The sequence below is a fragment of the Copadichromis virginalis genome, linkage group LG19 (assembly GCF_057382275.1).
Source record: "Copadichromis virginalis isolate Kocher_CV1m ecotype Utaka linkage group LG19, C_Virginalis_male_GT1.1, whole genome shotgun sequence".
Lineage (NCBI taxonomy): Eukaryota > Metazoa > Chordata > Actinopteri > Cichliformes > Cichlidae > Copadichromis > Copadichromis virginalis.
In genome coordinates, this window is record NC_140636.1 from 22018148 (window position 1) to 22030578 (window position 12431).

At 41.5% G+C, this 12431-nt stretch overlaps 1 protein-coding gene across 2 annotated transcripts in view; it reads left to right on the forward strand.

The window, feature by feature from the left end:
• pacs2 (phosphofurin acidic cluster sorting protein 2) overlaps positions 1-12431 on the forward strand; it is a 63476-nt gene that overhangs the window by 35474 nt on the left and 15571 nt on the right. For both annotated transcript variants that reach the window (XM_085440679.1, XM_085440680.1), the window contains exons 2-16: positions 3654-3741; positions 4031-4120; positions 4922-5047; positions 6690-6852; positions 7143-7216; positions 7343-7423; positions 8187-8246; positions 8334-8488; positions 9887-9977; positions 10343-10402; positions 10654-10778; positions 10922-11054; positions 11522-11626; positions 11790-11896; positions 11988-12142. In XM_085440679.1, the coding sequence (XP_085296805.1) occupies positions 3654-3741; positions 4031-4120; positions 4922-5047; positions 6690-6852; positions 7143-7216; positions 7343-7423; positions 8187-8246; positions 8334-8488; positions 9887-9977; positions 10343-10402; positions 10654-10778; positions 10922-11054; positions 11522-11626; positions 11790-11896; positions 11988-12142 (1613 nt within the window). The remainder of the gene's footprint in view (positions 1-3653; positions 3742-4030; positions 4121-4921; positions 5048-6689; positions 6853-7142; positions 7217-7342; positions 7424-8186; positions 8247-8333; positions 8489-9886; positions 9978-10342; positions 10403-10653; positions 10779-10921; positions 11055-11521; positions 11627-11789; positions 11897-11987; positions 12143-12431) is intronic.

Below are 12431 nucleotides of genomic sequence, written 5' to 3' on the forward strand. Positions count from 1 at the left end.
CAGGCAGAGATGGGAATTATGCGAAAATAAATACAATACATTTTCTTAGGAACAACACAATGTTGTCATATAGTATCTAACGTATAGAGCAAAAGTCATTAACCACCCCTCATTTTTATCATTTCTTTGATTGAATCTCTGAAAACTATCAAAGATAACAGCTTGACAGACAGAAAATATTATTATTTCAAAAGCACGGTGATTCCAAAAGAAGTATTAGTCAAAAGCTTGGCATATGTTTGTAGAGTGTGCAGGGTGACTTTAAATTTTTAATGAAACTGGACAAGTGGAGGAAAAAAGAAGTGGCAGACAAACAAAAAAACTATCTGCAGCAGGTGAACGGTATCTAAAAGTCATGTCCTTAAGAAACAGAAAATAAAAACCACAGGACTCAAAAGGGATGCTGTCAACAAGAAGCCATTCTTAAGGTAGGGAAAGGGGGGGAACGGTCGATTAATGCCAAATTATAACAGAACAGTTTTTGCCTTATATACTGTATTTCCACATGTGTTAGCACATTTTAATACATATTGCACCTATTTCCCGTTTTTATCCCAAAATATAAAGAAATGGGGGTTGTCCAAGTATTTGCATAGTACTGTATATAGATGGGTATATTTGGTACACTTTTTTCAGATTCGATGCAATCCAATGCAACAGCTGTGCAATAGATTCTACATTTGCAAAGCTTATACATTTTCACTCCACTGCTTAGTGAAAGGGCCAAAAATGTGACCACTGTTACTCAGCGAAGAAAGTCAAACAAACGTCAGAGGGTTGTTTGACCAGTCGTGTGATATCAGTGGTTGACTTTAGTTCCATTAAGTAGATTTGACCCCAATGCTGCAAAATAGGACAAAAAAGCCAAATGTGCAGTCTGTGCAGCAGGTATCATTCAGCTGTTAGTGCCTACTCAAATCAACATCTAGACACCTATAGCATAGCTCAGACAGATGCTGTTGTTGGCTTGGGACCAATGGGAACAGGGTAGAATACAAAACAGGAGTACAAGAATGCTGCATATTGTCTGTGTGTGAGGCAGCTCGCACACAATGCGAGCCTTCATTTGGTTTGCTTCCATTGTGCCTGGGATTTCTTGGGTCCTGTCTCAGCTGAAGAACAGAAAAGTCTTCATTCAGCCTGCTAGGGCTTCTTCAGACCTGCCATTGTCGTGGCATCTCGTCTCTCTGTCGCAGTGTTTTCCTTTCCCTCGAGGATGATTGATACCTCTCCGCTGCAGAGACACGACTTTATAATTGTCGCTCAGCAGACTGTGCGGTTTGGAAGCTTCTGACTGATACCGGTGCCGCCTCACCTCTTCGTTTCCTGTTCTCAAAATAGGAAAGTCAGAGAGGATTGAGATTACTTACAAGGTCAATGAGGCTGTCTTGCTAAACGATACTGAATATGGTTGATGGTTTAATAATGCAGTCGCCTTGGACTTTCACTCAGACATTTCTCTCTTCCGTGCCTCCCATGGCTGTTTTAACCAACAAAACTTGGTGAATAGCTACTTTTACTCCTGAATGCACCCGAATAATTTAGGAGTGATGTCATTCGAAGTAGCAGCACTGTGAACACACTGTTTAATTTTGCCGTAAAAAGGAGAGCCAGATGATAAATGGTTGACCTCCAGACTGAGCCTGCTCTGAATGATTTAGTCAAAGCAGCCAAAGTGCCTCGAAAGAATGGCTCCTTTAGGGGGAAAAAACACAGACACACACACACAAAACTTTTCTTCTTCTTACGTTTTCTGAGGAAGTGCCTGAAAAAAGTCGTGACAGGCTTGTTAAAGCAGCCCCCCCTCCTCAACACACACCACCCTAACAATGCTACCCCGCCACTGTTCTCCTTCACTGTTGCTCTTCTGCTCTACTGGTTGATGACGACTAAGAGGATTTAGCTCAGCCTGCTGCAAAACCCTTGGTTCCCTTCAAGTTAGACTAAGAAGTGTAGGAAAATGTTCGTGTGAACTTCACTTTCAGTTAGATGGGATTTTCTTTTGTCGTTATTCTGAACGGAGATCACTTTTAGGTGCTCACGGGCCACTTCTGGTCACATGTTTGATTGCAACCTCGAAATTAATTAAAAAGCCAAAGTTCCTAAATGTGAATATTTGGTTGACACTTGGATCAAATAGAAGAGTAAGGGGCTCATAATACCCGCTATCCGGCTTACATCAAAATAATATCACATTAGCTGTTATAAGCCGCCGTGTCTGCCGGTCGTGCACGTCTCGATTTCAGACAAATTTTACACATCAGCACTGGAAGTGAAAACCCAAAGCAAAGACATACTTTTGCAACACCTCCCTCTGCATAATCTGTGAATCCCCGAGTTTCTGTACTGATATGTCATTAAATCTGTGGTAAAAATCAACATGATCATACACTTGTGTCTAATGTACACTGTATATAATGGCAGCTAATCCCCCACTCTAGAAAGCTACAGCTCTAAGAAGACTTATTAATATTTGCAGGAGTGCCTATTATGCAGGAGATGTCCATTAAAGTCAAAGTTAAAGAGTTCTAAAAGAAAAATGTCAACAGAAGTTTAAATGAAAGTCTTTCTGGCAACATGGCCTAAAGGCAGTTTTTTTTTCTTCTTCTCTTCTACTAAATGTGTCAATGCTACAACCCACAAACGTTTCTACAGAGTCTCAGGAGGTAGAGTGGGTCGGTGGCTCGATCACGCCGGCAGCATCTTTGGGCAAAATACAGAGGATCCTTTCTGTTTCGAAAATGGGAAATTTTTGAAACGTGTTCAAACAAACATGGAAAAACAGTGTGACATTATTTTTCTGTGTTCATAAACCTATTAGTTTTGGCACGATCCCCAACACCACTGGGTCCAATGTAGCCCCAAACAATGACAGAGCTTCGACCAGACATTCACGGTCTCTCCTGACCTCCTCCACACACATATTGATAACAATTAATAGGTCAGGAGAGTTAAAATTTGGATTCAAAAGACCTGTTTCCATCATTGGAGTCCACTTCTTGTGTAATCTGGCATACGTCAGCCATAAAAATAGCTACTTGAAAGCCACTGAGACAATTTCTGATGAGGCTTTATTGAACACTAGCTGGATCAACTGAAGGGCGGGATGAATCTTGCACGTCTTGTGTTAAGTCTTTACTGGATTTTTTCCTATTCCTTTAATGACATGAATATTAGATACTGTTCATTTGCTGGAGATAGCTCTTTGGGAATCATCTTAGTGCAAAAATCTTATTTTTATGCCTGTCAAACTGTGTTATGTGTTGCATTTTTTTTAATAGTTAGGTGCAGTTTTTATGCTTGAATGAGTCACAGGTTATACGACTGATCTGAAAATAAGATAAAAAGCAGCCGGTGTTCAAAGAAAAACTTTGATAGACCATCAGAAAGCCTGGGGAACTATAAATTACAAGAAAATCTGACTCCATGGATGGAAACCTGAAGAAGTAAAGGGTGGCTCGAGACCTTTGCGCAGTTCTGTACGTGTTCTGTGCAATTGTTGGCCGTCATCTCTTTTCCTGAGCGTGTTTAGTAAACTCACCATCTGGGTTGTTGTGAATGACTCATGTGTTTGTGCTTATTAAAAACACCCCAGCAGTACTAAACTAAACATGTTTTCCTGCCTTCATCTCTTTCTGCGTGTCTGTGTTTAGATTGTGCAGTCTGACCCTGAAGAAGCTGGTCGTCATGAGGGAACTTGATAAAGAGCTGATTTCTGTGGTCATAGCAGTAAAAATCCAGGTACGCTCTACATACAGTTATAAACACAACACAACAGAATGTGGTTTGTGTGTCCTGGTTGAGGTAGTCATGTTGATTGATCTCATTTTGGTCATTTAAAGAAATGTTTTGTTTTAAATGGTAGTACGCATCATTTTAGGTCCTTCATATGCACACTCTATAAAGTGTTGCAAAGTAAGTAGCAGCTTTCAGAGAGAGTGCATACTTTCAGCATATAGTGCTCATTAAATGAAACACCAAAGGGTTAGTATTTTTTAAATTATTTAAATATTCATGTGTGTTTTTGCAGGGCTCCAAACGGATTTTAAGGTCCCATGAGATTGTGCTGCCACCCAGTGGGTCTGTGGAGACTGATCTGGCTCTCACCTTCTCGCTGCAGGTAAAGGAGAAAAAAAAAAATCATCACCTTAAAAAAAACAACAATGAGAAAACTCAAACATATGTTCCCAAATAAACCATATGGGAACAGGTCTTAACTCTGCATTTGTTCTTCTTCTCCGAGGTAACATCTGACATTGTTAACTATGCGTGGGATGAGGTTTATTGCCATAGTTGCCATGGTAACACAGTTCCATTATAGATCATTTTGAGTATTGTAAGAAATGAAGAAATGTATTTTCCGCAGTGCTGAAAGCATGTATTAGTCTTTGAGCGTGCACAGATATTAAGCCTGGCAACAACAAAATCTGCATCAATTTGTGCACGCACACGCGTTCACTACAAGCTGGAGGCTGAGGCAAACTTTAATGGCGTGTCTCTGGACTATTTTCAGTCAGCTCGGTTTCAAAAACAAACCCACAGGGTGATGAAGAGGCAGATTAGGCGACTTTTAATTGAGGATGTTTGAATTGCTCGTAATGCAGTAATTAGCATTTGTCATTTTAAGTGAACAGTTCATCAGTTTATGATTATGTGCAGCTGACTCGAAGGAAAACTACAGCACCTCTCTAATGAAGGAACTGTCCCGCAGTGCTCCAGTTTGCCTCGCTGATGGTTTCGAACACCAGTGCTGGCTTTTTCTATGTATTTGTTTTTGTTTTTTTGTCTTTTTATGGACTTTGAGTGAAATATAGAATATCAACAGACCTTTGCTCAAATCTATACTCCAAGCTGTGGGTCCAAGTATGAATGAGTAACTTACACTTTTTCCTCCTTGTTTTCCTGTTTCTCTCACACTCAGTACCCACACTTCTTAAAGCGGGAAGGAAACAAGCTGCAGATCATGCTCCAGCGGCGGAAAAGATACAAGAACCGAACCATTTTAGGCTACAAGACTCTCGCGATTGGATCTATCGATATGTCAGAGGTACAGTCTTGCCCTGCATATATGCTCATGTTCTTCGCCTCAAGTGTTAACAGTGGGTTCAGGAGCTCTGCTGCACTTGTGTTCTGAAGACTCTCTTTAATAGCAGAAAAGTGCCGGTCATTTTTCTACCATCGTGCCAAAACACTTAAAACACTTAAAAATAAGTAATAATTGAAAGCCTTAAATTATCCTTAACATGTCCCTCTGTGTGGATACAGTTCTTTTTTTCCCCCGTTTCAACCCAGATTATGATTTTTATTAAATAAATACACATTTTATTGTTGTTCAAATTAGAGGCTTATAAGTTCTAATAAAAGTATCTTCTGAATTAGGGCTCATAACCCAAAGAGATGTTGGGCAGCTTTTTGTGCTCATCCAAAAACCAAGTGACTGATTATGAGCCCTTGGCACAGACTTGTAAAAGATCCTGTCCTATATAGACTCTCAAACTTAAAGAAACACACAGCGACCTCAAATCTCAAACCACAAGTCAAGCTGTTGGTGTTGTTGTTGCGTTGGTTGTCTGTGGTCATTCTCTTTGCAGTGGTTTGGCTTTTACTTTAATAAATTTTGTGTCTTTGTTGTTTGCAAGTCATTTTGTGCATTGTGTTGTTGTTTGTAGGCATTTTTTAGTTTCTTTTTGTGTTTATGGTGAGAATTTATAGTCAGTTTTGGATTTCTTAGCAGTTTTTTTTAAATAATTTTGAGTTTCTTTGCTGCTGCTTTGAATTATGCTGAGGCTGAGTACAGTAATATATCATATCTTTGTCATGCCTTGTACCTCGTTGTGGTAGTGAACAGCTGCTTCACAGACTCTGTACTGAATGTTGTCCAGCAGGCCTGTTTTTTTCCCCCCATCTTTTCAAAATCCAAATAAAAAGAAGGTAACTTCTCTTTGAAAATTTTCTGTAACCACCATGAAGAAAATTGACAGTTTAATAGCAATAACACAGGTTTAATGCATTTATTCTCTTATACTTTTAGTAGATGAATCTTTTATGTTTTAGGTGCAGTTCCATGATCTTTGCATAAGATATTAAGCATTTGTAAAATCATCAAACATATGTACAGCGGCATCAGAAAGACGCTAAAAATGGAGGAAAAAATAGAAACAGGCTTTTTGTGTTTTAAGAAAACCTTGAAGACACAAATGAATGGCTTGATTTCACTGCACATGATGCTGATCCACCAAGCAGTTCCCATTTGGCTGACAAAGCTCAGCGGAGCTTATTAAGGTCACATCTCGGCAGCTGAGAGAAGGATAAAAAAAGCATTAATGCAGCTGAGATTGGGGGGGGAAAGAAGAAGCACAGAGCTGTACTGACTCGAAAGAAAGAAACAGTCCCTACAGTTTCAGCTAAAGGATTTAAATCTGTGAACAAAACCTACCACATAGGATACAGTGTAAGCTGCTGCAAGGGGATGTATGCAGTCTCGTGAGACTGTTGGAACAGAAAGGATCGGTCTGATTTTCAGCAGTATTGTCCTTAAGTGACCTGGGTTTGTTCTCTGCTTAGGTGCTGTGGAAGAAGGCATTTGACCTTCAGCTGTTCGTGTGAAGCCTCTTAGGTAGTGTAGTACCTGCAGGAGGTGACTGAACTGGGCATTTCCTCTCTCGCTCATGATGTTTGGCCTCTCGCAGGTGATGCAGCACCCGACAGAGGGAGGCCAGGTTCTGCCTCTCTGCAGCAACCAGAAAGACATGCTTGGAAAAGTGGCAGAGATCTGGATCTTTTCCCTGTCCAGTCAGCCAATAGACCATGAGGAGGCAGCCCTGCAGGGGGGACAGAAGATCAAATGCTCTGGTATGCTTTGCTTCTCATTACCCCTGATGCTCTGAGGCAAAAACAGCGTGACGCCATCACAATCACCTAATATGCTTGATGAGTTAAACAGAGTGGCGTTTCACAGGGTTTAGAGTGTTTTTTTCCCCCACTTCTCTTTCTCTAATCACCATGAAAGCAATAAAATCCAGGTAGCATGCAACATCATGCATATATTTAGAAACTGGCTGGTTGTCAAATTTTAAAGGGGTCATCGAAAAATGTATGAAGCATCTTCTACACTCAGTCTTTAATCTGCCTGCTGTCTCCAGATAACTACTCAGAAGAAGAGTACGAGAGCTTCTCCTCAGAGCAGGAGGCCAGCGATGACGCCGTGCAGCCACAGGTGATTTTATTTATTTGTTTATTTTTAAAGGCTTTTGCAGTTTGGGGGGATAACATGTTTTACATTATTCAGGTCAGTCTGTATTCTCTCTGTATTGGTTTAAACATGTGTCCTTCATGTTTTCAGGATCTCGAGGATGACGAGTATGACGTGAGAAAACCAAAGAAGCAAAGGAGGTCGATTGTAAGGACTCCCTCCATCACCAGAGTAAGAGATGTGAAACAGCAACTGCAGATCTACTCTGAACATCCTGCCTGCAGGGAAACAAAGCTTTCTCTGTGACAGTGAATGTGTGGTTAATTCTCCATCCAACCACAGCGTGACAACTTAAATTTTAAGAGTTTGGCCTGATGAAGAAAGCCGTGTTAATTAGAGAGCTTTAGATTAATTTTGTCGCCATTTTCACCTTTCTGCACTCTAACAGCTTAACCAAGGTTAATTGGCTTCTCTTGTAAAGATAATTTAGTTTCTTTCTTTATCTTGGCACGTGTCCTGAACCGCAAAAAAATTATTCCAGATTCTGTTGAAGCTCTGTTGCTGCACTGGGCCTGGGAGTCCAGTTGACTCGTGGGTTTTACTTTTCATTTGTTTATACCTGAGGTAAAACTACTACATAGTGCAAGAAGGTTCTGGATGCAGAAAACTGCTATAAAAAAAGCGCCACACCTATAATTAGCTGCTTTTCAACAAACCTAAACAGCAGATGATGGATGTTATAAGGCTCAGCAAGCCAGAGCAGCAGATGAAAGCCTCAGGAAGCAGATGGAGGATGATGTTGCTTGATTATTGATTTACATGAGCACACACTGCAAAATCGATACCCGGCCAACACTGCAAATGTATCTACTGCTGGTAAAATTACTAAGTTGGGCTCAGCAGTGGCTGCAGCTGTTTTTTGTACTGGCCGAAGTAATTCAGAACTAGGTCACAATCTGACTTGCGGTTCTGCGTTTGTTCTCCTGTGTTTTAGCAGCAGAACTTTAAGCAGCGTGTGGTGGCTCTTCTGAAGAGGTTCAGAGTTTCAGATGAGGTGAGTGTCACTGTCTTGCGTTGGTCTGGTCGTCTGACTGTGGAGCTGCAGAGCCATCGGATATGTGATGTTTTTGTATTTGTGAAGGTGTTGGACTCGGAGCAAGATCCTGCAGAGCCACCTCCCGATGTGGAGGAGGAGGATGTGGACCTGGACAGCGTGGAGTTTGAGAACCCCAGCGACAGCGGCCCAGACATGGATGATGACGACAGCGTCCTCAGCACGCCGAAACCTAAACTCAAGTGAGTGACATACTTATCCATGGTGTTCATGGATTTCCTGCTGGTTAGACTACATGGACTGTATATAGCTTCTGTATGTAGCTTCTGGTCTTTCTAATCGCCAGCAGGGGGCAGTCCTCTTGTTGCAGACATATCTTTTATTGTATATAAATCTGTAAGAAAAGCACCTTTTGCTCACTTTAATCTGTGACCTCAATTGAGTTTATGTTCTCCTTTGTACGGTGGCCCTGAGAGGCCAAAAGGACTGCAACTTAAGAAAACTCCAGCAATAAGAAAAATGCTGCAAAAGCACACAAAACACAACGCAAATGGGAAAAACGACAACGGAAATAGGAAAAAACAAAACAGAAATAGGAAAAAACAGATTTCCAAAAGCACAAGGGAAGTGTTTCTGGGGAGACAATAACCCGACGGACCGGTTGCAGGAACCAAAATATGCTAATAATTGCGCTGGGAGACACTTAAAAGAAGTGGAGGATCTATTGGTTTTGTGAGGAAAGAAAAGATGAGAGGTAAGTTAGTGTTAGCCTAACTATTAGCCTAAAAATCCGTCATCAGTATTATATGAATCGTGATAAAACACACCTACTATGTTTTGGGTTCCTGCAACTGGTCCGTCGGGTTATTGTCTCCCCAGAAACACTTCCCTGGAGTTTTCTTAAGTTGCAGTCTGTTCGGCCTCTCAGAGCCACCGTACCTTTACAAGTTTCAGCTCTTTGTTAATACAGCACAATGTTTATTTTGTAAATAGTTTTCCCGTTTACAAGATATTCCCTCAAATATTCCTTAAAATAGACAACAAAGGAGGGGCGCGCTTTAGGATGTGGCCTCTTTGTGACTGACAAGGTGTGAATCTGCGATTTACTTGGTGTATCAGTCAAATCTGGCTTCTCTGTGTAAGTCAGCAAACCAGTTCACAGCAGCTGCGTCTATTTTACCTGCTCTAATGTAACGTTGGCAGAAATTCTTTTTAATTTGTTACAGTTGGTCCATATTTTTCCAAAAATATTCTGAATAGTGAAAATGTTTAAAAACAATTTATAAAACGGTCCAAAAGACTCATGTGTTTATGTGTGGGAAACAGGTGCAGAGTTTATTGGGACATGTGCAAACTTACTTGGAAATATAATATGCAAGTCAAAACAGAGTTTGCACAACTCAAACGTTCAGATTTGGATTCCTCACTCCATAAAACTGATTTTCAGTCCAGTTCTTGTGTAATTTGGCATAGATCAGCCGTTTCGCCCTGTTTCTCTTTCTTAGGAATGGATGCTTGACAGACTGAACTCATTTCTGGCCGTGTACTTACCCCCTCACTCAGAGGAGACTGCCAAGTCAATAAACCTCAGCAGGTATATTTACATGATGTGAAACAAATGTATTTTTCTTCTGTTTCAGGCCATATTTCGAGGGTCTCTCCCTCTCGAGCTCTCAGACTGAGATTGGCAGCATCCACAGCACTCGGAGCCACAGGGAGCCTCCCAGCCCGGTGAGACCCCCGACACACGAGCACATTGTGAAACACCAAATGGCCTCCAGTAGTTTCTGCTTATCTTCCACATTAATTGATTTCAAATCTCCTCCTTCACTTAAACAAATGAGTTAAGTAACATGTGAGTGAACAGCTGGAGGCAGGTGAGCTGCTCTGATGGCTTCTCCGGCTCAGGTTTTTCCTTCAGCCTTCAGGTTTATCCCTCTGGTTGCCTGTTTGCGAAACTGTAGGGCTTCAGTTGAACTAACAATTCATGATGATATGTCGAGTCAGACAATGCTTTACTTTCTCTGAAATTAAAGTTTCCCAGAGTCCATCAAATCCAGGTGATGTTTATTATTCTTCCCACAACCTCACTCCAGGTTGACCCAGATAAAACCAAGTGCACCGGGGATGACGGCGTGTCTGATAACATCCCTTTTGTGAGTGTGAATCTAAGCTTTTTCAGATTGATGCACTGACTCAATATTGTATTTTTATTATATGTAAGAAAGGCTAAAGAAGATCTCCTGTGTTCTCTGTAAGACTGTCAATAAAACCTGTAATCCAAAGACGATCCTTAAGGCATTTAAGATGTGAAAAAGTGTTGAAGAGCAAGAATGCAGAAACACATCTGCCAGCTCTTAGCTCATAAACACTGTTCCAGTTTTTCTCTGCTTCTGTTTCCCCTCAGGAGCAGCCAGAGGCGGTGACCCCAACCACAGAGCTGGAGATGGACAACATGGACACGTTTTTAGAGAGACTCCCACCGAGTGGCAAAATGACCAAAACAGAGTCTCTTATCATTTCATCCAACAGGTAAATATACATAATTTAATGATAACACACTTATTTCAAGCCTGTAAAGGCAACGCTGTAAATGCGCACGCATGATTCTTCATGTCTGAATGCAAAGAATTGTTTAACTTGTCTCTCTCTTCCTTTGCTTTTTTTGCTTTTAGGCAGGAACCAAAGTTGGCAGGGAGGCGAGGCAGGAGCACATCGCTGAAGGAGCGCCAACCCAGCAGGCCCCAGAATGAGAGGGCCAACAGCCTGGACAATGAGCGGTCTCTGGATACCAGATGCCACCTACAGGTAGGAGGGTAGAAGTGCAGGGGAAACCAAAAACAAACCAAAAACTATGAGTTTTCTTGTATTCACAGGCGTGGGAAAGATTTTCTGAATATTAAAGATTTTGGCATTTAGCCTTTATTTGACAGCGGGGAAAAATAGACAAGAAAGGAGGGAAAACGTGTCGAGGGAAGACACATAACAAAGGGTAGCAGGGTGAACTCAAAACCAGGCCGCCTAATTTCAGCCAGAAAGCATAAGCCAGTGCACAGGAATGTTAAAACAGTTAATATGAAGATAATTCTCAATTCAGGCAAGAGAGTCACTGTTTTGGCAGCATATATGTATAGGACAGAGGTGCTTATTGTAATGACCGTCCGTGTGTTAATGTATTCATAGACATGTCTAATAGATTGTGCCGGAAAAGAAAAGTATGAGATCTTACATTAACATGAACCTAACATTAAGGTTTACCTATTTTACTTCCCTAGATTCCCAGAAAGACAGTGTATGACCAACTTAACCACATCCTGGTATCTGATAACCACCTCCCTGATAGTATCATCCTCATCAACACGTCTGACTGGCAGGGCCAGGTAAGCAGCAGGCCTTTTCAAAGATAAAGGTCTTACTTACTTGTATACAATTTTCATTTAGGTCATTTAATTAATTAAATTTTCTTTGACCAGTAGTTTTTAAGTGTTTAAAGATTTACAGAGCATTAATTATTGGTTTATAATGGAGTCCCTCCTCTCTCAGTATCTTTCAGACATGCTGCAAAACCACCATCTGCCAGTGGTCTGCACCTGCACCACGGCTGACATCCAAGCTGCGTTCAACACCATCGTCTCCCGCATACAGAGATTGTAAGTCTGCCTCCCATGCTTTATGAAAGCATGCACACTCTGGATTAATGTTGCAGTAATGCAGAGCTGCGCTGCTCGTTTTTCTCCCTAGCTGCAACTGTAACTCCCAGACGCCTGTTCCTATAAAGATAGCGGTGGCCGGAGCGCAGCACTACCTCAGTGCAGTTCTGAGGCTTTTTGTGGACCACCTGTCCCACAAAACTCCTGACTGGCTCGGCTACATGAGGTTCCTCATCATCCCTCTAGGTTTGTGACGGCGTAGCTCTCGTCTCTTCTGTTGTTAGGTGCACCAGTGAGGTCATGTTTTTGTTTAGTGGGATTAGGCAAAAACTACTTTGATGATTTTCTTTAAAGTTGGTACAGAGGTCGAGCACGGACAAACGGAGGCCCATTAAACTTCAGGTGGCACTTACAGCAGAAGCAAATGGTTAGCATGGGTGGAGGACTGGGGGCTAGAGGTGGAGCTAGACTGTTAAGCAAGATTATCCATGTAACCATCACGTACGCTATATGGACAGAAGCGTTGGGCCACCTA